At 46.1% G+C, this 22,572-nt stretch overlaps 1 protein-coding gene across 2 annotated transcripts in view; it reads left to right on the forward strand.

Moving 5' to 3' along the window:
• Positions 1 to 5,880: 5,880 nt before the first annotated feature.
• The window catches only part of LOC126277977 (ubiquitin-conjugating enzyme E2 C-like), a 34,282-nt gene continuing 17,590 nt past the window's right edge, over positions 5,881 to 22,572 (forward strand). The window contains exons 1-2 of one of the 2 annotated variants that reach the window (XM_049977638.1): positions 5,881 to 6,114; positions 6,240 to 6,267. In XM_049977638.1, the coding sequence (XP_049833595.1) occupies positions 6,011 to 6,114; positions 6,240 to 6,267 (132 nt within the window). In that variant the 5' untranslated portion in view covers positions 5,881 to 6,010. The remainder of the gene's footprint in view (positions 6,115 to 6,239; positions 6,268 to 22,572) is intronic. The other variant, XM_049977636.1, reaches the window with a different exon arrangement.

Below are 22,572 nucleotides of genomic sequence, written 5' to 3' on the forward strand. Positions count from 1 at the left end.
TTTTATTTCTCAGTCCTCGAATATTTTGATGCAATAAAGATAGCTGACATTCCACATTGACAGAGTTAAAATTGGATAGAGTTAAAATATCTGCTGATTGTAGAAAATTCTTAACTAATAGCTGTTTATGCTGATGTAACAAAGAATTATGTTTTTTGGTTTCTTTCTCAAGCTGAAAGTTTGTCTCAGTCCTAACCTCTCTTAAAATTTGGTTTCTTTCTGTCATCCCTACTCTAAAAAAGGGTCTTTTCTGAACTGTATAACCACTGGTATTTTAACACTCATGACAGTGTCTCCCCCCTATAACTTTCCTGCTACTTTTCCAGCCAGTTTACCCTTCCCTTTCCAGTTGAGGCATAGACCATGCCTAGTATAATCACCCCTATTGAGAGAATCAACAGGAACCACATCAATGTGTGACCCTGCACCTGACATAAGCAGCTGTTCCAACTCCAAATTAACTCTCTTGACAGAAGAGTTCAAATGAGATCGGTCATGGCGCCCAAGAACAGATACAAACTCAACACTTGTGTGCTTCGATGCTGATGCAGTTTTTGTCACGTCCCACCCACTAAACCACGGTGTTTTCCTTAGGAAATCAGTGCAAAGTGATCCTAAAATCTCTGGCAGTAGAGGGGTTTTGGGCGCACGCCTAAATTCTCTGTCACCTGCTCCAGACCAGCACTAGGTTTAAAAAATTGGTGACCTGGTATTCTGATTCTAGTTCATGCATTGTCAATACATACTTAATGTGTGAGGTCACTTATTGACTGTTTGACAATATTCTCCATTCAGTTGGTGACAGAGCTTCAGGAACCAGCAACGAGATGTTAGTGTGCACTGTTTATTTTTTTTGGGGCGGGGGGGATTCGCTGTTTCATATCATACCTTAGATTCAATTCTCAATGAGTCTTTTAACACAAAAGAATTTTAATAGATCTATGCAAAGGTAATAATTGTATATATCACTTTCGGATAGTAAACGGAGGATTTCCTATGGCGTCGCTTACTTCGTTAATTTTATAATATAATATGGATTTTTGTGTTCACAGCAGTTTTGAAAAATGTACACATTTCGAAAAATACTTAATATATCTGCAGTGACTAGTAATAGATCTCTGAAGTGCGTGTCAGATTAGATTAGATTAGATTAATACTAGTTCCATGGATTATGAATACGATATTTCGTAATGATGTGGAACTAGTCAAATTTTCCAATACATGACATAATTAAGTTAATTTAACAACCTATTTATGTTAATATGACAACTTTTTTTCTTAATTTACACTCCTGGAAATGGAAAAAAGAACACATTGACACCGGACACTGCGAGAGGGCTGTACAAGCAATGATCACACGCACGGCACAGCGGACACACCAGGAACCGCGGTGTTGGCCGTCGAATGGCGCTAGCTGCGCAGCATTTGTGCACCGCCGCCGTCAGTGTCAGCCAGTTTGCCGTGGCATACGGAGCTCCATCGCAGTCTTTAACACTGGTAGCATGCCGCGACAGCGTGGACGTGAACCTTATGTGCAGTTGACGGACTTTGAGCGAGGGCGTATAGTGGGCATGCGGGAGGCTGGGTGGACGTACCGCCGAATTGCTCAACACGTGGGGCGTGAGGTCTCCACAGTACATCGATGTTGTCGCCAGTGGTCGGCGGAAGGTGCACGTGCCCGCCGACCTGGGACCGGACCGTAGCGACGCACGGATGCACGCCAAGACCGTAGGATCCTACGCAGTGCCGTAGGGGACCACACCGCCACTTCCCAGCAAATTAGGGACACTGTTGCTCTTGGGGTATCGGCGAGGACCATTCGCAACCGTCTCCATGAAGCTGGGCTACGGTCCCGCACACCGTTAGGCCGTCTTCCGCTCACGCCCCAACATCGTGCAGCCCGCCTCCAGTGGTGTCGCGACAGGCGTGAATGGAGGGATGAATGGAGACGTGTCGTCTTCAGCGATGAGAGTCGCTTCTGCCTTGGTGCCAATGATGGTCGTATGTGTGTTTGGCGCCGTGTAGGTGAGCGCCACAATCAGGACTGCATACAACCGAGGCACACAGGGCCAACACCCGGCATGATGGTGTGGGGAGCGATCTCCTACACTGGCCATACACCTCTGGTGATCGTCGAGGGGACACTGAATAGTGCACGGTACATCCAAACCGTCATCGAACCCATCGTTCTACCATTCCTAGACCGGCAAGGGAACTTGCTGTTCCAACATGACAATGCATGTCCGCATGTATCCCGTGCCACCCAACGTGTTCTAGAAGGTTTAAGTCAACTACCCTGGCCAGCAAGATCTCCGGATCTGTCCCCCATTGAGCATGTTTGGGACTGGATGAAGCGTCGTCTCACGCGGTCTGCACGTCCAGCACGAACGCTGGTCCAACTGAGGCGCCAGGTGGAAATGGCATGGCAAGCCGTTCCACAGGACAACATCCGGCATCTCTACGATCGTCTCCATGGGAGAATAGCAGCCTGCATTGCTGCAAAATGTGGATATACACTGTACTAGTGCCGACATTCTGCATGCTCTGTTGCCTGTGTCTATGTGCCTGTGGTTCTGTCAGTGTGATTATGTGATGTATCTGACCCCAGGAATGTGTCAATAAAGTTTCCCCTTCCTGGGACAATCAATTCACGGTGTTCTTATTTCAATTTCCAGGAGTGTATATCGAAAAATTCCTCTATGGAGTAGAAGGAGTTGTCATTCAGAAATTATTTTAATTTCTTCTTAAATACTTGTTGGTCATCTGTCAGACGTTTGATACTATTTGGTAAGTGACCAAAGACTTTGGTGGCAGTATAATTCACCCCTTTCTGTGGCAAAGTTAGATTTAATCTTGAATAGAGAAGATCTCCTAGTATTGTAGTTATGCACACTGCTTGCTATTACTTTTGAATTGGGTTTGGTTGTTAATAACAAATTTCATAAGAGAGTATATATACTGAGAAGCTACTGTGAATATCCCTAGAACCTTAAATAAATGTCTGCAGGATGATCTTGGGTGGACTCCAGCTATTATTCTGATTACACACTTTTGTGCAATAAATACTTTATTCCTCAGTGATGAATTAGCACAAAATATGATGCCATATGCAAGCAATGAGTGAAAATAGGTGTAGTAAGCTAATTTACTAAGACGTTCATAACCAAAATTTGCAATGACACTTATTGCATAAGCATTTGAACTCAAACGTTTCAGCAGATCGTCAATATGTTTCTTCCAATTTAATCTCTCATCAATGGACACACCTAAAAATTTTGAATATTCTACCATAGCTATATGCTTCTGATAAAGGTCTATATTTATTAATGGCGTCATACCATTTACTGCATGGAACTGTATGTACTGTGTCTTATCAAAATTCAGTGAGAGTCCATTTAGTAATTTTCTGAAAGACATTATTGACCATTTCATCAGTTCATTCTTGTTTGTCAGGTTTGATTACTATACTTGTATCATCAGCAAAGAGAACTAACTTTGCCTCTTCATGAATATAGAATGACAAGTCATTAATATATATTAAGAACAACTTTGGACCCAAGACCGACCCTTGTGGAACGCCATTCTTGATAGTTCCCCAGTTTGAGGAATGTGCTCATCTTTGCATATTGTGAGTACTGCTTATTTCAACTTTCTGCACTAGTTGCGAATTAAACAATTTGTACACTGTCCCACTCATGCCACAATCCTTGAGCTTGTCTAGCAGAATTTCATGATTTACACAATAAAAAGCCTTTGAGAGATCACAAAAAGTCCCAATGCATGGTGTTCGGTTATTCAGATCATTCAAAATTTGATTGGTGAAAACACATATGGCATTTTCTGTTGAAAAACCTTTCTGGAAACCAAACTGACATTTTGTTAGTACCTCATTTTTACAGATATGTGAAGCTACTCTTGACTACATTACTTTCTCAAAACTTTTGGAAAAAGCTGTTAGAAGGGAGATTGGACAGTAATTGCTGGCGTCAGATCTATCCCCTTTTTTATGCAAAGGTATAACAATACCATATTTCAGTGTATCAGGGAAAATGCCCTGTTCCAGAGAGCTATTACATAGGTGGCTGAGAATCTTACTTATCTGTTGAGAACAAGCTTTTAGTATTTTGCTGGAAATGCCATCAATTCCATGTGAGTTTTTGCTTTTTTTAAGCAAGTTTATTATTTTCCTAATTTCAGAGGGAGAAGTGGGTGAGACTTCAATTGTATCAAACTGCATAGGTATGGCCTCTTCCATTAACAGCCTAGCATCTTCATATGAAAACCTGGATCCTACGATATTCACAACATTTTCTTGATGTGCTCTTGGTTGACCTGTTTCACTTTTAATAATATTCCAAATTGTTTTAATTTTATTATCAGAGTTGCTGATTACACATACTTCTGGATTTTTAATAACTTTTCTTAATATAGGACAGTAGTTTTTATAATGTTTGATAGTTTCTGGGTCACAACTCTTTCTTGCAGTCAGATACATTTCCCTTTTCTCGTTACAAGATTTTTTATACCCTTAGTAAGCCATGGTTTGTTACATGGATTCTTACGAGTATATTTAACTATTTTCTTGGGGAAGCAGTTTTCAAATGCATTTAAAAAAGTGTCATGAAATAAATTATATTTTTAATTGGCATCAGGTTCATGGTACACCACATTCCAGTCTAACTGCTGTAGGCTTTCCCTGAAATTTGCAATTGTTAAATCGTTGACTGAACGTACTACTTTGGAGGACTGTTTAGTACTGCTGAATGGAGCTATGTCATATGTTGTAACTAGCTGTGCACAATGATAAGAAAGACCATTCTCAATAGGCTGAGCATTTATCTGGTTAAACTAATCTTGGTCTATAAAGAAGTTATCTATCAGTGAGCTGCTATCCTTTACCACTCGAGTAGGAAAATCAATAACGGCTGTCAAATTGAAAGAACCGAGTAATACTTCAAGGTCATTTTTACTATTACCCTCTTTCAGAGAATCTACATTGAAGTCCCCACAAATAATAATTTGCTTCCCCCTGTCTGACAGATAGCACAACAAGGAATCCAAATTTGAGACTTAGCATCTATTCCACAATGCAAGGTCTTGTAAACGATGACATCTCTGTCGGCGAACGATTCCAATCCAGGTAGAGAGACATTCTCACATCGTACGATAGCTAGAGTGAACCATCCACTTCCATATACACCAAATTATCACAAAGCATAAAAAAAGAAATGTTTAACGTTAATTTCCTGAACAGGTCTTTGCCCTGGAGATATATTTGCTTCATGGGTGTCCATAGAATTTTACTAATTGTGCTTGCTGATATTACAGAACTAAATTTCGAGCATTAGAATGACCTGATTGTCGTCAGAAAGATCTCTAAGATGTTCCTGTCTCTTGCCGAATGCGACTGTCTCCCTCGTTAACGTATTTTGCTTCCCTATTTTAGCTCGTATCAACACTAATAATAATCTCGCACTCATTTCCTCTTTCTAGTTTTTTTGTTGTTGCTTGCAAGCTAGAAGTAATATAATTGCAGTACACGCTTTCTTTTGGGTCTTAACCGTGTAAACTAGTGTCGTCAATTGACAATTTCTGTCATTGTTTTTGATAGTGTGAGGTCGCTTCAATATATTGAACGTTTGGCAAACTAGTATTGTCAATAAATATTGAGCTTGTGCAGTCCCCTTTATTTTTTGTCAGATTTTATGAACCTTTTTTGGACCCACAGTTGAATTATGTTATTCTTAAGTTACTTGTACTTGTCATTTTTTGGCCACCTACTAACTGCCTTTAGAATGTTCGAGCCAAACAGTATTTTTCATCTGTATCTCGCTGTTTGTGTTGCCGAACCTCCTTGGTACCGCCGTTGTGATTGTTTGTTCTTCTTCAGATAAACTTTGCATTATGAACACAGTGAGCGCTCTGTTCCAGATATCTTATTGGCTGTGAGTAGTTTTAAAAACTGTGGTGCCACATTTATATTGGTTTTGAAAGCAACGTACTTTAAGGGATGGCACAAGAGACCAATCGTCTTGTAGATGACAGTAGGACACTTGCGAAAGCAAATGAAGAATCGCAAACAATCTCAAGAGATAATCATGCAGTTAGTAAGAGGTAATGTATTTCTGTTTATTTTGTTGGTGTTATTGATAATATTTTAAGGCAGAAACTTGCTTATTTCTTACTCGGTTCATAGATCAACCCGAAAACTGATGATGTGATGCTTCTCTCTTTTTCAGGCTACAGAAAGAATTAATGTCTCTAATGGTGAGTATAGGTCAGATGCCTAGTAAATTTTGTCAGTTCTATCTTTTCGTGAGTAGTTTTGTGTCTCGGATTTCACTGATAAATTTTCTAAGAAATTGGAGCTGCGGATAATTGCTTCAAGCTGCTATCGTGGTATGACCATGAAGAATTGTTTTAACGATTTGCTGTCTAGATGTCTGTTGAACTATAGCTAGTAGCAAATGGAATTAGATAATACAAGGGTTGGAACTTAAATAGTGGCAACTATTTATTTACTGTTTGTACAAAATAGAGATGTTTCTAAGTTTTACTGACCTTCAAAGTAGTCACCAGCATTGTGTATAAACCGTTGCCAGCGATGTGAAAGTAGTAGGATGCTCTTAGCAGTGCCAGTTGTGTTGATGGCTCGAGGGGCGTGGACGGATCTGTAGCAGTTCTTAAGCGAATGCCGTGAAGTGTTTCCTTCAGTTTAGAAGTAGAATTGATCTCACAAAGGCTTAAGTCAGGGGGGTGCAGTATGTGGTATAGCACTTAGTTGCCCCGGCAGTCAAACAACTCAATAATAGCTTGCACTGTAGGTGTTAAATGATGGTCAGGTCCTGCAGAAAGTGTCATCACTTCTGTCTCGAAGCTGGTTGTAGGTTGTGTTCCAAAAATGAACAGCATAGAGATGGAAGTGATGACACTTTCTGCAGGACCTGACCATCATTTTGCAGGGCAATGCTGAAGCACATACAGTGCAAGCTGTTACTGATGGGGCTAAGTGTTATCACCTACTGCACGCCCCTACTAACGCTTTCGTGAGTTCAATTTTATTTCTAAACTGAAGGAAACACTTCACGGCATTTGCTTCAGAACTGCTACAAATTCGTTGGGCAATAGACTGCGCTGCTCAATTGTCAACACAACTGACACTACTAAGAGTATCCTATGACTTCCACATCACTGGCACACAATGCTGGTGGTTACTTTGAAGGTCAGTAAAACTTTGAAACACTTATCTATTTTGGCCCATTGTACTTGCATTTCATTAGCATCTGTTTGACAAAGCTGCTGATAGAGGATTTGTCATGAAAGTTTATAACAGATTCAAGGTTTACATATAGTCACTGCTCACAATCCTGTACTTAACAGCAGCTTACAAAGGTGCTGATGAAATTTTACCAAGTTATGGCCATTAACATGCATAAACACTGGGCAGTCACTGGTAAAGTGAAACTGGCACAGTCAAGAAATTTGCTAGATTCTTAGTCATAGCTGCCTGTGTGCTACTTTATGAAAATTGTTACTTGCTTCATTAGTTACAAACATTACTGTTTAATGCTTGTCATCAGAAATCATGTGTATTTGTTACTTAAAAGTTTAGTAGTGGACCCTTGTGGGTTTTTTTTTTTTTTTTTTTTTTTTTTTTTTTTTTTTTTTTTTTTTTTTTTATAGGCTAGTTTTTGTGAGATACGCATACATAATTCACACCAAGATACTTCTACAAGAAGTAACCATTATGTATAGATGTTTTGAATTTACATTGCAGTTTTAACATTTATAATGAAAACTGAGTTGAACATGGCTACACTGCATTTCAGTATGTTAAAAACATTTTGTATTTATATTTGTTGGTCTCACCTCCTCACTGTCAACTTCCAACCTAAATTTGACACTGGGCTATGTGACAGATTAGTCTACTGGTTGGCAAGGGAGTTCACTGTAGCAATTTTGTTGACTTAAATGATTGTAGAGTCAAGATCTTAGGGTGTGAGACAAGTCCGTGTGCCCCTAGTGTTGAATGCTAATTGATTTGTTTTGTTTTAGCACTAGTACTTTTAAGTGTCAAATATATTGGTATGTTCCCCACTGTGCTGTAAACACAGTTCCGTACATCTCCATGTTCTTGGCATATTTTTGAGCATGTTTGGTTTCCTAGTGTGAAATGTTCGCCCCAACAGCTGAGTGGTCAGCATTACGGATTGCCGTCCTATGGGTCCGAGTTCAATTCCTGGCTGGGTCGGGGATTTTCTCTGCTCAGAGGCTGGGTGTTGTTGTCAAAATCATTTCATCCCCCATCCGGCGTGCAGGTCGCCCAATGTGACGCGAAATGTAATGAGACCTGCACCAAGGCGGTTGGATCTGCCACATAAGGGGCCTTCTGGCCAATGACGCCAAACACTCATTTCCATAGTGTGAAATGCATCCTGAATAGTATTGTGCTGGTCTTGTAGCATGACTACATGAAGATAACATATGCAGGTGTTACTGGTGAACCACGACCTATCCACCATTCTAGAAAGTGTTCCTTTAGAAACTTGCGCACTCCAAGAGCATAGTGAGGAGGCTCTCTTGCTGCAACTGTGTGAATTTTCTGAGGCCCTTTGCATCAAACCTAGGTATGAATCATGTTTGTTGCATAGGTAAATAACTTGTGCTGTTCAGTCCCTACAAAAAAGTATGGGCGAAGCAAATGTTGTGATGTCTTGCTGTCCATATTACATGAGGTGGGCTCCTTTCTCAGTCTGTGGCCCAGGCAACATTATTTCTAGCAGTTGTGAGTATGTGACTAGCTTCTACGGGGCTCCAGCCTTTGCAGCATTACTTCCACTATCTCCCCCCCCCCCGCCCCCCCCCCCCCCTGCCTCTCAGTTGGTTTTCATGGTGCTGACCCAGCTTGGATCTGATTTATGACTGGACCCCAAGTTTCCACTGCCAGCATATTCTAAAACTTTTCATTAAACAAACACATGGTCCCTGTTGTTCGATTTGACGTACCATCAATTTTCAAAATTCTCAAACAACACAGTAGTCATCCTGTTGGGAAGTGGGTCGTCAAGTACCTCCACCACAGTAGCCCCCAGGCCACACAGGGATCGCACTGTTGGTGCTGGAGCTAAAAACTCTCAATATATGACATGGGGCACGTGCCTGTAATGCCTGGGGCACAGGGAGTCTGAGCAACAGATTATGGCCCGGTGGCCATTGCTGAGGCTGGGTGGCGCCCATGGGGAGAGGCCCCATTGAGATTGAACGGCTCCCCGGCAGATGAGCCGCAAAGGAAGCAAATGAAGTTATCTCCTGCTGGTGGCCATACAGTTCTAGCAGTCTCCATGAAAGGACATTCCTCTTTCAATGCAGAGAGAGAAGACCCTAAACTGTTTCCTCCCATGGCGTAGCGAGGGAAGGAATGTAAGGTTTAGCGGCAAGCAGAGCAATGCTTCATTTGTTTGAGAATTGATGCTGATTCCTTCTTGCCACAAAAGTTATTTTTTGTTGAGAACTTGGAAGGTAAGGTTGGGCAAGTGGCAGCCGCCTGTAAAATGAAAAGTGGGTCAGTTTTGATCAAAATGGCACCCCCTGCCCAGTCACGGCTGTTGCTCGCTTCTAACAAGATGGGTGACATACTGGCAACTGTTACTCCCCATAAGTCTAAATTTGGTTCAGGGCATCATTTTCCACAGAGACCTGCACTTACAATCAGATGAGGATGAGCTACGCGCCACCTTGGAGCAATTCAGTGTACACTTCATCTGTCAAGTATATAGGAAGGCCAAATGACAGTAGCGTTGCTACATGTGCCTTAATCTTGACCTTTGAGGGTGATTCATTGCTTGAAAACTTCAAGGTGCTGGTATACCGATGTGCTGTGAAACTGTATGCTCCCTCTCCTTGCCCCAGTGCGGTGATGCAAGTGCCTGAAATTCAGTTACATGTCTTCGCATTGCAGTGCTAGCCCCATCTATTGAGATTGTGGACGAGCGCTACATGTGAATGATCCTTGTGCTCCTGCCCCCATCTGTGTCAACTGTTGAAAGCGCCATTCTCTCTGCTCACCAAATTGCGCTGTTTTCCAGAGAGAGAATAAAATACTCTGGGCAAACTCGCCCACTGAGAGAGAAAGAACTACGAGCCTTTGCTCCTAGCATGTCCAACAATGTCACACGCAACAACAACAACATCGCCCTCTTTGGGGACGATACTCCTGCCCATTACACTGCCTATAGTGGGTCCTCAGGGCTGCTCACCCGTGCCTGCCCCCCTGATGGTTGGGGGCTCCCCTCTTCTGCTTACTTTGGGATAAGTGGCTTCCTGTGCACCAGGGACATTGGTCCCCACCTCCCAGCCAGAGACAAATCATCATCCTCAGGCTTATTCGGGACACTACGTTCCAACGTTTCCACTGGTCGACATCCGGACACTAGCCAGTGGCTGAAGGACAACAGACTGCTGGCCACAGAGCTTCGTGATCAGCCTCTGTACCTGCAACTGATTCAATGAAGCCCTCGCAATCATCAAAATCCTCTAAGGAGATGTAAGACAAGAGAATGTATGTAAGAATGACATTCTAGTGCCCCCCATGCCACCAGATCCTGCCTGTGCCACTCCTGTGGCTGAGGTGGAGAATCTGGCAGCCCCTGACGCCCCAGTTCGCAACATACAAAGGAACTCATTGCCTATGTATGTTGATGCCATAACCCTTAACCAGTTGTAGCAGATTACCCTAAAGCTGTCGGCACACGGACCGTGCTGTCGAACGTTAATGTTGAGCGTGCCAAGTTCAGTGTGCTGCTGAACGCTCAGGAACGATGCGACTCGTGAATACGGTACGTGGGTCCCAACGTGGTATACGCGATAGCAGTGCACTCCAGCGGCAGTCGAGAGATGTTTCTAGTTTGTAAATCACACTGTTTACTCGACGGGCGAGCGCAAAATTCCCACATTATCTCTATTAAAACGCACATTTCATCCATTGCCCACGAAAAGGAAAGTACCGTGTCCAATCAATAAGGACAGAGGCTTATATAAGTTCCATTACAAACAGTGCAGTACAAATGTGGAATACTTCTCCGCATAAGATAAACATTATTTCATCATTCCCACATTTTAGTAAAACTCAAAGTTCAGTATTACTTGATCACTGTTCCTGCCCATTATCAGAAACTTTGCAACATGTGAATTACGAAGCGTAAAAGAAAAAGGAGCAAAATATCTTTATACAAATAGCGCAAGCTTTCCTTTAAATTAAGCCAATTGAACAGTCACCCCTCAAAAAGAGGTGAACTTATATTTACATAACATTAAATATTATAGTATATACTTATATTAAACTAATAATAAAGTATCAGAACCTAATAAACGCCAGTTTTAGGAAATGTTACTAATTGAAATTAAATTATAACAAATTGTACCAAGAACAATGCGTTTTGGGCGGATCTTCAGTGTGTAGCTGCCTTCAAATAGCCTACTCTCATAATACGCAAGTTACAATAATTCTTTTGCCGCTAATACAATGTTTCTCATTATGTTATTGGAACGAATCACACAGTTAACAATGGATTTCCAGTGATTCTCAATTTGCTGGTGCTCAGAAACTGCATATATACGTATAAGCCTGAAATGGACACTCTACAGCAAGTTGGTAGGCTGTGGCTGTTGGTGTAAAGACATTTCAGGATATTACCATCTGCAACATTTACCTCCCTCCCAATGGTGAAGTTTCCGAATATACTGTTTGCATTGGTTTCTCAGCTCACTCCACCTCTCCTACTCTTAGGTGATTTCAATGCCCATAACCCTTTGTGGTGTGGAACTATGATCACCGACCGTCATAAAGTCCTTGAACATTTACTGGCACAATTTGGCATTCTTACCTTGAATACTAGTACCTCCTAACACTTCAGTGTGGTACACAGAACTTTTTGGCCATTGACCTTTCCATTTGCAGCTCCTATCTTCTCCCGTCCTTCCAATGGAGGGTCGATGGTGACCTGTTGCTCCTCTGGTGTGGGTGTCACTGAATGTAGATTATAAGGCACCATACGAAAGGTGCAGCCATAGGCTGTCACCTGTGGTTTTAGCTCCTCCAGCTATTTTAAGATACAAAAGCATGTTGACTTGAGTTATTCACTTCTGTTGACATCGTACCATTCACCCCCAACCAGATCTTTACCTTGATGACCCACTATTCAATGTGGTGGTCGTAGATCATCATGTCACACTTCGTTGTATGAGTAACACCAGCTGGGGTGTAGATTGCACTACTCTTCTGCAGCTTTACAAAGCACTGATAAGTCCCTCTCAATTATGGGAGTCCAGAATGTGGTTTGGTATCTCCCTCAGCATTGTGGATACTGGGTCTGATAAATAACTGTGGCGTTCAACTTGCAACAGGAGCCTTTCGAACTAATCCTATGAAAAGCTTACTTGTAGAGGCTAGATTCCCTCCATTGTGGATCAGGTGCCGACGACTGCTTGTCAATTATGTTAACCACATTTGCAGGTCCCCTAAGTATCCGAACTACTATCTCCTCTTTTCCAAACACCGTAATCCATCTCCCGTAACAGGAGCCCAGATCAGGGATTATGATCGTAATCGGCTTCCTGTTTACCCTCTCTGAACATCAGCTGTTTACTCTCCACTCCCTCAATATCCACTCCCTAATTTCTGCCCCCCTGCTGGTCCGGTGGTGAGAATAGACCCGAGGTATTCCTGCTTGTCGTAAGAGGCGACTAAAAGGAGTTTCACATGTTTCAGCATTTGTGGTGGTACCTTGTAGGGTTTGACCTCCATTCTTCAAAATTTTTGCGAAGAGCGAGCCAAGTGGGGAAGGGTGCCTTACATGGTGCATCGTGTCTGTCGTGCATTGAGATCTTTTGCCCACTTTTTTGTCATCACATTTTAGTCCTGCTCATTCTCCATTTCTTGGGCGAAGAATCGTCCAGGGTGTATTTTCCATGAAGCACTATGCAGTGTCGCTTTCTGGGTCGACAATGACCATGGACTTCTTTGCACCAGATATCCAGCATGGTAGCCAGTCTGTTGTGAGGGTGGATGTTGGTTGTAGCCCCCTGATTGCTCTGCTGATGCCTGCATTGTTAACTCCCTACGTAAGTAAGGGGCAGATGCCCATCCCCTTGGGGCATCGGGGCTCCCAGCAAATGGCCATCTTGCCAGGTGGCCTTTTATGTGGCTGGGTGGCACCTAAGAGAAGGCCCATGGTTGGAATGGGTGACATCGGGACATGACACGTGATGAAGCATAGTCCATGTGTTGCCAGTGGTGAAACACGAGCAGTATCTAGGCGATCACGAGCTCAATTCAACACCCAGATGTACGAACCCAAATTGTTCCCCTTTCTGGCCACACCTTGGGAGGAACATCAGGCTAAGGATGGCAGCTGATCTTATTTGCCCCTGTACCTTGTATGTTCGAGAGCTGGTAGGGAATCTTTCATGATGATGAAGCCTCAGTTTTTTGTTGAGCATTTAGAGCACAAGTTTTGGAGGTGGAGGGCTTGAGCAAAATGAGATCTGCGTCAGTCTTGATCAAAGCAGCATCCTCGTCCAAGTCACGGACATTACTCGCTTGTGACAAGCTGGGGAGTGTTCTTGTAACCATCACGCCCCATAAGAGCTTAAATATGGTCCAGGGTATCGTACTTCACAGGGACCTTCTTTTGCAGTCTGATGATGAGCTGCATGCAAGTTTAGAGTGGCTAAGTGTACATTTAGTTCGCCGTGTCCACCGGAGTCTGAGGGATAATCAGGTTGCCTCCGGTGCTTTCATCTTGGCCTTTGAGGGTGATACATTACCTGAGAAGGTCAAGGTGATGGTCTACTGGTGTGATGTAAAGCCCTTTATCCCTCCCCCAATGCATTGCTTTAAGTGCTGGAAGTTCGGTCATATGTCTTCCTGCTGTACTTCCAGCATCACATGAAAGATAGCGGATGCCCATCACATTACAAATACTCCATGTGCCCCACCTCCGATCTGTGTCAACTGTGGAGAGCACCATTCACCTTGCTCACCTGACTGCAGGGTTCTCCAGAAAGAAAGGAAAATCGTGGAGTACAAGACCGTGGACAGACTGACCTACACTGAGGCTAAGAGAAAATTTGAATGCCTGTGTCCTGTACGTGTGACATTGTCTTTGCTGCCACTACAACAGTTCTGGCACAATCAGCTCTGCCAACCCCAGTCACCTGTCAGAGCTGGAAGACTACACCTGACCCCGTGATGTTGGGGGGGGTGGGGGGGGGCACGTCCCTCCGTGTTGCTCCCACACCACCTACTTTGGAAGCAACACACCCCCACCCCAACCATTGGGAGTCCATCCCCACTTCTAAGCCAAGGAAGCATGTCTTCTTCGGCTTCTCTCACTAGGAAGGCCTCCTTGGGTCACTCCCTTCCCAGGTTTCGGCTGGTGGGAAAAATGACACCTACCAGTGGCTGAAGAGCTCAAAAGCAGCTAGTCATAGGGCTTTGCGTTCGTCCCCATGCCCGGACACTGAGCCAGTGAAGTCCTCCCAGCCAGGGAACCCAAGGAGCAGCGAGAGAAATAAAGACCCATAATACCAAGGAAGTTGCGGTGGCACCCACACCACTGCTATTTACAAGCTCTGCGTCTGAGGATGGGTTGGTGATTCTGGCGTCCACTAAGGACCTATATCTCGCCAGACCCTCAGACACAGTGGATATAGACTGCTCAAGCAAAAAGTCAGTGGCAGCAGGTGAACCTGAGGTGTAAACTGCCTTATTGAATGAATGTTCGATGCCTTTACCAGTCTCACTATGCCATCCTCCAGTGGAATGACGGCGGTTTTTTCCACCGCCTGGCTGAGCTGCGGCAACTGTTAAGCTTTACTCCTGCTATCTGCATCTGGTTCCCAGCAATGCGGACCCCTGCCCTCCGTGGCTAAAAGGGGTATTACAGGAATCATAGCGACTATAATTGTGTGTCAGGTGGAGCTTGCATTTACGTCCTAAACTCAGTCTGTAGTGACACTGTGCCCCTTCAAACCCCTCTTGAAGCTGTGCTGTCAGGATAAGAACAACACAGTAAATAACTGTGAGCAATTTATAACTTCCTCCTGATGGTGCAGTACCCCTGAATGTATTAGCTGCACTGTTTGATCAGCTCCCTAAACCCTTCTTACTTCTCGAAGATTTTAATGCCCATAGCCCCTTGTGGGGTGGTACCATTCTTACTGGCCGAGGCAGAGATGTCAAAACTTTACTGGCGCAATTCGGTCTCTGCCTCTTAAATACAGGGGCCGCCACACATTTCAGTGTGGCTCATGGTAGTTACTTGGCCATTGATTTATCACTTTGCAGCCCAGGACTTCTCCCATCTATACATTGGAGAGCATATGACTACCTGTGTGGTAGTGACCACTTCCTCATCTTGCTCACTGCCCCAGTGTGAAGCCCACAGCTGCCTGCCCAGATGGGCTTTAAACAAGGCGGACTGGGGAACTTTAACCTCTGCTGCCACCATTGAACCTCCCCCACACGGTAATGTCGATGTGATGGTTAAGCAGGAGACTAGCACAATTGTTTCTGTGGCATCAAAACTGATCCCTCGCTCTTCAGGGTGCCCTGGTGTAAGGCGGTCCCTTAGTGGTTGCCAGAAGCTGCTGAAGCAATTAAGGAGTGTCAGCGAGCTCTACCGCAGCACCCTTCCCTGGAGCACCTCATAGCCTTTAAATGGCTCCAGGCCTGTGTTCGCCAACTTATCAAATGACGGAAGCAGGAGTGTTGGTCAAGGTGTTACACGTCACCTTCTTAAGTCTGGGCAAAGGTCAGACGTATTTTTGGGTACCATACCCCAACAGGTGTTCCCGGTGTTACCATAAATGACGTGTTCTCTACTGACGCAAACGCGATTGCCAAGCACTTTGTTTGAGCCTCTGCGTCGGAGAATTAACCCCAGCCTTCCGCCCTCTCAAACAGTCGCTGGAAGGGGAAGTCCTCTCATTCACTACGTGCCACAGTGAATCCTGTAACACCCCATTTACAAAGTGGGAGCTCCTCAGTGCCCTTGCACATTGCCCCGGCGCAGCTCCTGGGCCTAATTGGATCCACAACAAGATAATTAAACATCTCTCATCTGACTACAAGCGACATAGCCTCAGTCTTCAACCGGATCTGGTGCAATGGCATCTTTCTATTGCAATGGCGGGAGAGCACCATTATTTCGGTGCTCAAACTCAGAAAAAAAACCGCTTGATGTGGATAGCTATAGGCCCATCAACCTCACCAGTCTTCTTTGTAAGCTGCTGGAACGTTTGGTGTGTCGGCGGTTGGGTTGGGTCCTGGAGTCACGTGGCCTACTGGCTTCATGTCAGGGTGGCTTCTGCTAGGGTCGCTCTACCACTGATAATTTTGCGTCCCTCGAATCTGCCATTGGAACATACTTTTCCAGACGCCAACACCTGGTTGCCGTCTTTTTTGACTTACGAAAAGCGTATGACACAACCTGGTGACGACATATCCTTGCTACATTGCGAGTGGGGTCTCCAGGGCCTGCTCCAGATTTTTATGCAAAACTTTGTCACTCGCTGCTTTCCGTGTCAAAGATGGTGCCGCCCATACATCCATCGATATCCAGAAGAATGGAGTCCCACATGGCTCTGGCCCCCTGCGGGTTCGGGGGTTAGAATAGGCCCGCGGTATTCCTGCCTGTCGTAAGAGGCGACTAAAAGGAGTCTCAAACTTTTCGGCCTTATATGATGGTCCCCTGTTGGGTTTGACCTCCATCTCTCACAATTTTCCGAAGAGCGAGCCGATTGGAGAAGGGCGCCTTACTTGGTGCATTGTGTCCATCTTGCGATCAGACCTTTCGCCAGCTTATACACCGTTGAACTGCAGTCCTGTCCGCTCTCCATCTCTTGGGCATGACTCTTTTTCTGCGTGCAGATAACACCTTGCACTGTGCAGTGCCTCTTTCTGCACCGACGGCGACCATGGACCACATGTTACCTAACATCCAGCACGGTAGCCAGTCCGTTGTGGTGGGGCCGCCATGTACCCTGTTGGTTGTAGCCCCCTGGCAACACAGGGATCGCTCTACTGTTGCCTACGCCGTTAACTCGCCACGTATGCCAAGGAGTAGATGCCTATCCTCCTGGGGTATCGTGACTCCCGGCAACGGCCATCCTGCCAGGTGGCTCTTGCCGTGGCTGGGTGGCGCCCGTGGGGAGGGCCCTTGGTCGGAGTAGGTGGCATCAGGGCGGATGACCCGCAATGAAGCGTGGTACATCGTCTCTCGCTGGTGGCCAGCCGCCAGCAGTCTCTAAGCGTTTTCGGGCTCAGTTTAATGCTCAGAAGTACGATCCGAAAACATTCCCCCTCCCTGGCCACAACGTGGGAGGAACGTAAGTCTCAGGATGGCAGTAGCAGTTATTCGGCCCACTTCTTAGTTTGTACAAGGGTTGATGGGGAGTCTTTTCTCTCCACAAAGCCTCAGTTCTTCGTCGAGCAGTTAGAGGACAAGTTTGGGGAGGTGGAGGGCTTGTCAAAAATGCGCTCTGGGTCAGTCCTGATACAAACGGCATCCTCTGCCCAGTCACGACGGTTACTCGCTTGTGACAAGTTGGGGGATGTTGCCGTTACGGTCACACCCCATAAGAGTTTAAATATGGTCCAGGGAGTTATTTACCATAGGGATCTTCTTTTGCAGTCCGATGAAGAGCTGCGCGCCAATTTAGAACGCCGAGGTGTACATTTCGTCCGGCGCGTTCGTCAGGGTCCGAAGGAAAATCAGAATGCTACCGGTGCCTTCATCTTGGCCTTCGAAGGAGATACATTACCGGAAAAAGTCAAGGTGATGGTCTACCGATGTGACGTTAAGCCCTATATCCCTCCCCCGATGCGGTGCTTTAAGTGCTGGAAGTTCGGCCATATGTCTTCTCGCTGCATTTCCAGCCTCACATGTCGAGATTGCGGACGCCCATCACATCCCAATACTCAATGTGCCCCGCCTCCTATCTGTGTCTACTGCGGGGAGCACCATTCACCTAGCTCGCCAGGCTGTCGAATTTTCCAGAAAGAGCGTAAAATCATGGAATAAAAGACCCTGGACAGACTAACCTATACTGAGGCCAAGAGGAAATACGACCGACTCCATCCTGTGAGAATGACATGGCCGGATTGACGAGTAGTAAAACTCCTCCTGCCCACTCGCCAGTGGGGGGCTCTACCGACCGGGTTGCTCCTGCGCCACCTACCTCAGGAGCAACACCATCCTACCCATCGGTGACGACCGTCCCCACTTCTAAGCCGGAGAAGTGTCCAACTTCTTCGGCTTCTCACGCTCGCAAGGGATCCCTTGGGTCCCTCCCTTCCCAGGTTTCCGCCAGCGAGAAGCCTGACGACAGACAATGGCGTAAGTGTCCACAGTCAGCTGATCGTAGGGCTTCACGATCCTCCTCCGTCCCGGAGTCTGAATCGGTGAAGCCCTTCCAGCCGGTGCGACCCAAGGAGAGCTCTCGGCCCAAGGAACTCGCGGTGGCAGCCATCCCACCGCATCCTTACAGCTCTGCGCCTGAGGATGCGGTGGAGATTCTGGCGTCCGCTGAAGACCTCGATCTCGCCGGTCCATCAGACGCCATGGAAAGCACTATCACAGGTGCTAAATCGGAGGCAGCAGGTGACCCAGCGGCGTAATCTAGCTGAGCTCCGCCAACTTATCAGCCTTCACCCTTTCCTCTGCATTGCTCTGCAGGAAACTTGGTTTCCGGCAATGCGAACCCCCGCCCTCCGTGGTTATCGGGGTTATTATAAGAACTGGGCAGCTTATGAAAGGGTGTCTGGTGGTGTCTGCATCTGTCCTGAACTCTCTTCACAGCGAGTCTGTACCTCTCCACACACCTTTAGAGGCTGTCGCTGTTCGGGTGTGGACGCCACAGGCTGTTACCGTCTGTAGTCTTTACCTTCCACCGGCTGGTGATGTCGCGCAGCATGTCCTGGCTGCTCTGATAGCTCAGTTGCCTCCACCTTTCCTGTTACTGGGCGACTTTAATGCCGTAACCATCTGTGGGGTGGGTCAGTGGCAACAGGTCGAGGCGCCATCGTTGAGCATTTATTGGCACAGCTCGATCTCTCGATCTTAAATGATGGTGCCTTCACACACTTCATTGTGGCGCATGGCACATACTCCGCCATTGACCTTTCCATCTGTAGCCCTAGCCTCGTACCGTCTGTCCAATGGAGAGTGCATGACGACCTGTGTGGTAGTGACCACTTTCTGTCACTGCCACAGCGTCAGTCTTCTGGGCGCCCTAGCAGATGGGCTATGAATCAGACTGACTGGGACTTGTTCTCCTCCACCGCCGCTATTGAGCCTCTCTCTAACGATGCCATTGATGCAGTGGTTCAATCGGTCACCACTGGCATCGTTACTGCCGCCGAATCTGCCATTCCTCGTTCTTCTGGGTCCCTTCGGCGGCGGACTGTGCCTTGGTGGTCGCCTGAGATCGCTGAAGCGATTAAAGCTCGCCGGCGGGCACTCCAGCGTCACAAGCTACATCCCTCAATCGACCACCTTATTGCCTTCAAACGGCTGCGTGCGCGAGCCCGCTGTATTATCCGCCAACGCAAGCAGGAGTGCTGGGAGCGGTAGGTGTCCACCATTGGCCTCCATGTCACTCCATCGCAGGTCTGGGCCAAGATTCGCCGCCTCTATGGCTATCGGACCCCTGTCAGTGTTCCTGCACTCTCACTGAATGGAGCAGTTTGTACTGACTCCGACGTCATTGCAAACCGCTTGGCAGAGCACTTTGCTATGAATTCCGCTTCTGCCAACTACCCCTTGGGCTTCCGCTCCAACGTCGGAGTCTTCCTTTTCGCACTCACCATCCTGAATTGTACAATGTTCCATTCAGTGAGTGGGAATTTCGAAGTGCCCTCGCCGCTTGTCCTGATACCGCGCCTGGGCCAGATAGCATCCACTCTCAGATGCTACAACATCTTTCAGTGGACTGCCAGCGGCGCCTCCTCGATCTTTACAACCGCATTTGGGTCGAGGGTGAGTTTCCGTCGCAATGGAGGGAAAGTCCATAGTAGGCTGGTCCCTTTAATCCCACAAACAAACCAACCACATGGCTCTGTATTGAGTGTTTCTCTATTTTTAGTGGCCATTAACGGTCTAACAGCAGCTGTCGGGCCCTCCGTCCCACCTTCTCTGTATTTAGAAGAGTTATGCATTTCGTATGGCTGCTCCAGTACTGGTGTTGCTGAGTGTCACCTACAGGGAGCTACCCATAAGGTGCAGTCATGGGCTCTAGCCCATGGCTTCCAGTTTTCCACCATGAAGACATGTGCAATGCATTTGTCAGTGCCGTACCATTCATCCGGAGCCAGCACTTTACCTTAATGATGATCCACTCACAGTAGGAGCAAATCGATTCTTAGGTCCGGTTTTTGACACTAGTGTGACTTGGCTTCCTCATCTTTGTCTGTAAATGGAAGTGTTGGCAGCACCTCAATGCCCTCTGCTGCCTGAGCAACACCAACTGGGATGCAGATAACACCACGCTGTTGCAACTGTACAGAGCCCTTGTTCAATCCCTCCTTGACTATGGGAGTGTGATTTATGGTGTGGCGGCACCCTCAGCATAGCGTTTGCTTGACCCGTTCTACTATTGCGGAGTTAAACTAGCGACAGGAGCTTTTAGGACAAGTCCGGTAACCAGTGTACTGGTGGAGGCTGGGTTCCCTCCAATGCAGATCAGACGTGCTTAACTGCTTGCCAGCTATGGTGCGCACACATTCACAGCTCTCCTGAACATCCTGATTAAAGTCTTCTTTTCCCAACCATGGCGATTCACCTACTGCATAGGCTGCCCAGATCAGGTTCTGCTTTGTCAGACGACTTTTATCCAGAAAAACGTTGTGCCTCAGGCTTACGTCCTGAGCATCATCCTCTTTTTATTGCCATTAACCCTATTCTTGTCTCTCTCCCGTCGGGCATTTCCAGCTCAGTTTTCATTGACAATTTTGTGATTTATATCAGTTCTCTATGGACTTGTCTCGTTGAGCAGAGTCTTCAGTGATGTCTCGATCATCTTTACTCATGGAGCATCAATGATGGTTTTTGCTTTGTGACTGAAAACACTGTTTGTATGAATTACTGGCAGTGCAGTTGGTTTCTTCAAATGTGTTTACATTTTTGACCATATGCTTCTCTGATAGCTGAATCTACGAAAGTCCTGAGCTCATGCTCCATAAGAAACTTTCTTGGTACTCCCACGTGTCTTACCTGGCTGCCCGTGCACTGTACCCTGTTACTGTGACGTAGAGGTCCTGAGCGGTACTTCCTTGGGAGCAGATCAGATCACCCTCCTCTGCTTGCACCGATCCCTTGTCTGTTCAAAACTAGACTATAGATGTTTTGTTTATGCATCTGCATGCCCATCCACCTTATGCTGTCTCAATAAGATCCACCATCATGGCATCCGTTTGGTCATTGGCACCTTTTACACTAGCCCAGTTGAGTCTTTAAGGAGAGACTGCCGAACTACCGCTGTCATACTGATGTGATACTCTCCTCAGCAGATGTGCATGCAGTTTCTCTGCCATGCCTGGCCACCATTCTATGCCTCCTTCTTTGATGACTTCTGTGACTGCCAGTATGGGCACTTCACACTTCTCTGCTACCCCCTGGAGTTAACTTTCAGCTGTTGCTGCAGCAGTTTTTCATCTTATGTGCCACTTTCCCGACCTTGGTTTTGTGGCAGCAGCCCATATTCACCTTGAGCTTGATTTGCTTCCTAAGGACACTACCGCAGACTCGCTCTGTCATTGTATGTATGACCTTTGCACAGAACTTTGCGGTAGTACTTTGGGCTGATCGTGGTGTCACGTGTGACCTCATCATTGGCACCACTGATTTTCAGTATCATCTTCTGGAACACTGCTCGGTATTTACAGTGGAGCTCTTCACTCTGTATCAGGACACACAGTTTATTCGGTAACATAGGCTTCTCAATTGTCATTGTCTCAGGCTTTTTGCCCTACAGAGCCTCTATGTGATGTACACCATGCATCCATTAGTGCAGTGGGTCCAGGAGAGCTTTCACTTGCTCACTCTTGATGGAGCCATTGTGATGTCTATGTTGGTCTGATGGGGTACGAGGCCACTGACACTGCTGCCAAGGCTGCAGCCCTCGTACTTCGGCCACTTGTTCTTCCGTTCCCTCTAATGATCTGTGTTGCAGCCTTTCAGCAGGTGGTGTCACTTTGGCATCACCACTAGGCTTCCCTTCATGGGAACAAGACCCAGGGAATTAAACCTCTCCTAGCGGCTTGGCCAACCTCCTCTTGGCCTTCTCGTTTTAGTCATTGTCATTTGTTAAGTGATGATCCCCCTCACTCTGTGCTCATTCTCATCAACATTTAATGGTTTGCCTTTTCCTGATGGAATGCCCTTCTTTTAACCATGTACATTCTAATTTGTGTGTGCCGTCTGAGTTTCAAGCCATTTTAGCGAATGATGTGCAGTCTATTGACACCATTTTACTTTTTATCTGTCATAGCAATATGGTGAAGGACATTTAATC

This window comes from Schistocerca gregaria, chromosome 6 (genome assembly GCF_023897955.1).
Source record: "Schistocerca gregaria isolate iqSchGreg1 chromosome 6, iqSchGreg1.2, whole genome shotgun sequence".
Taxonomy (NCBI): Eukaryota; Metazoa; Arthropoda; class Insecta; order Orthoptera; family Acrididae; genus Schistocerca; species Schistocerca gregaria.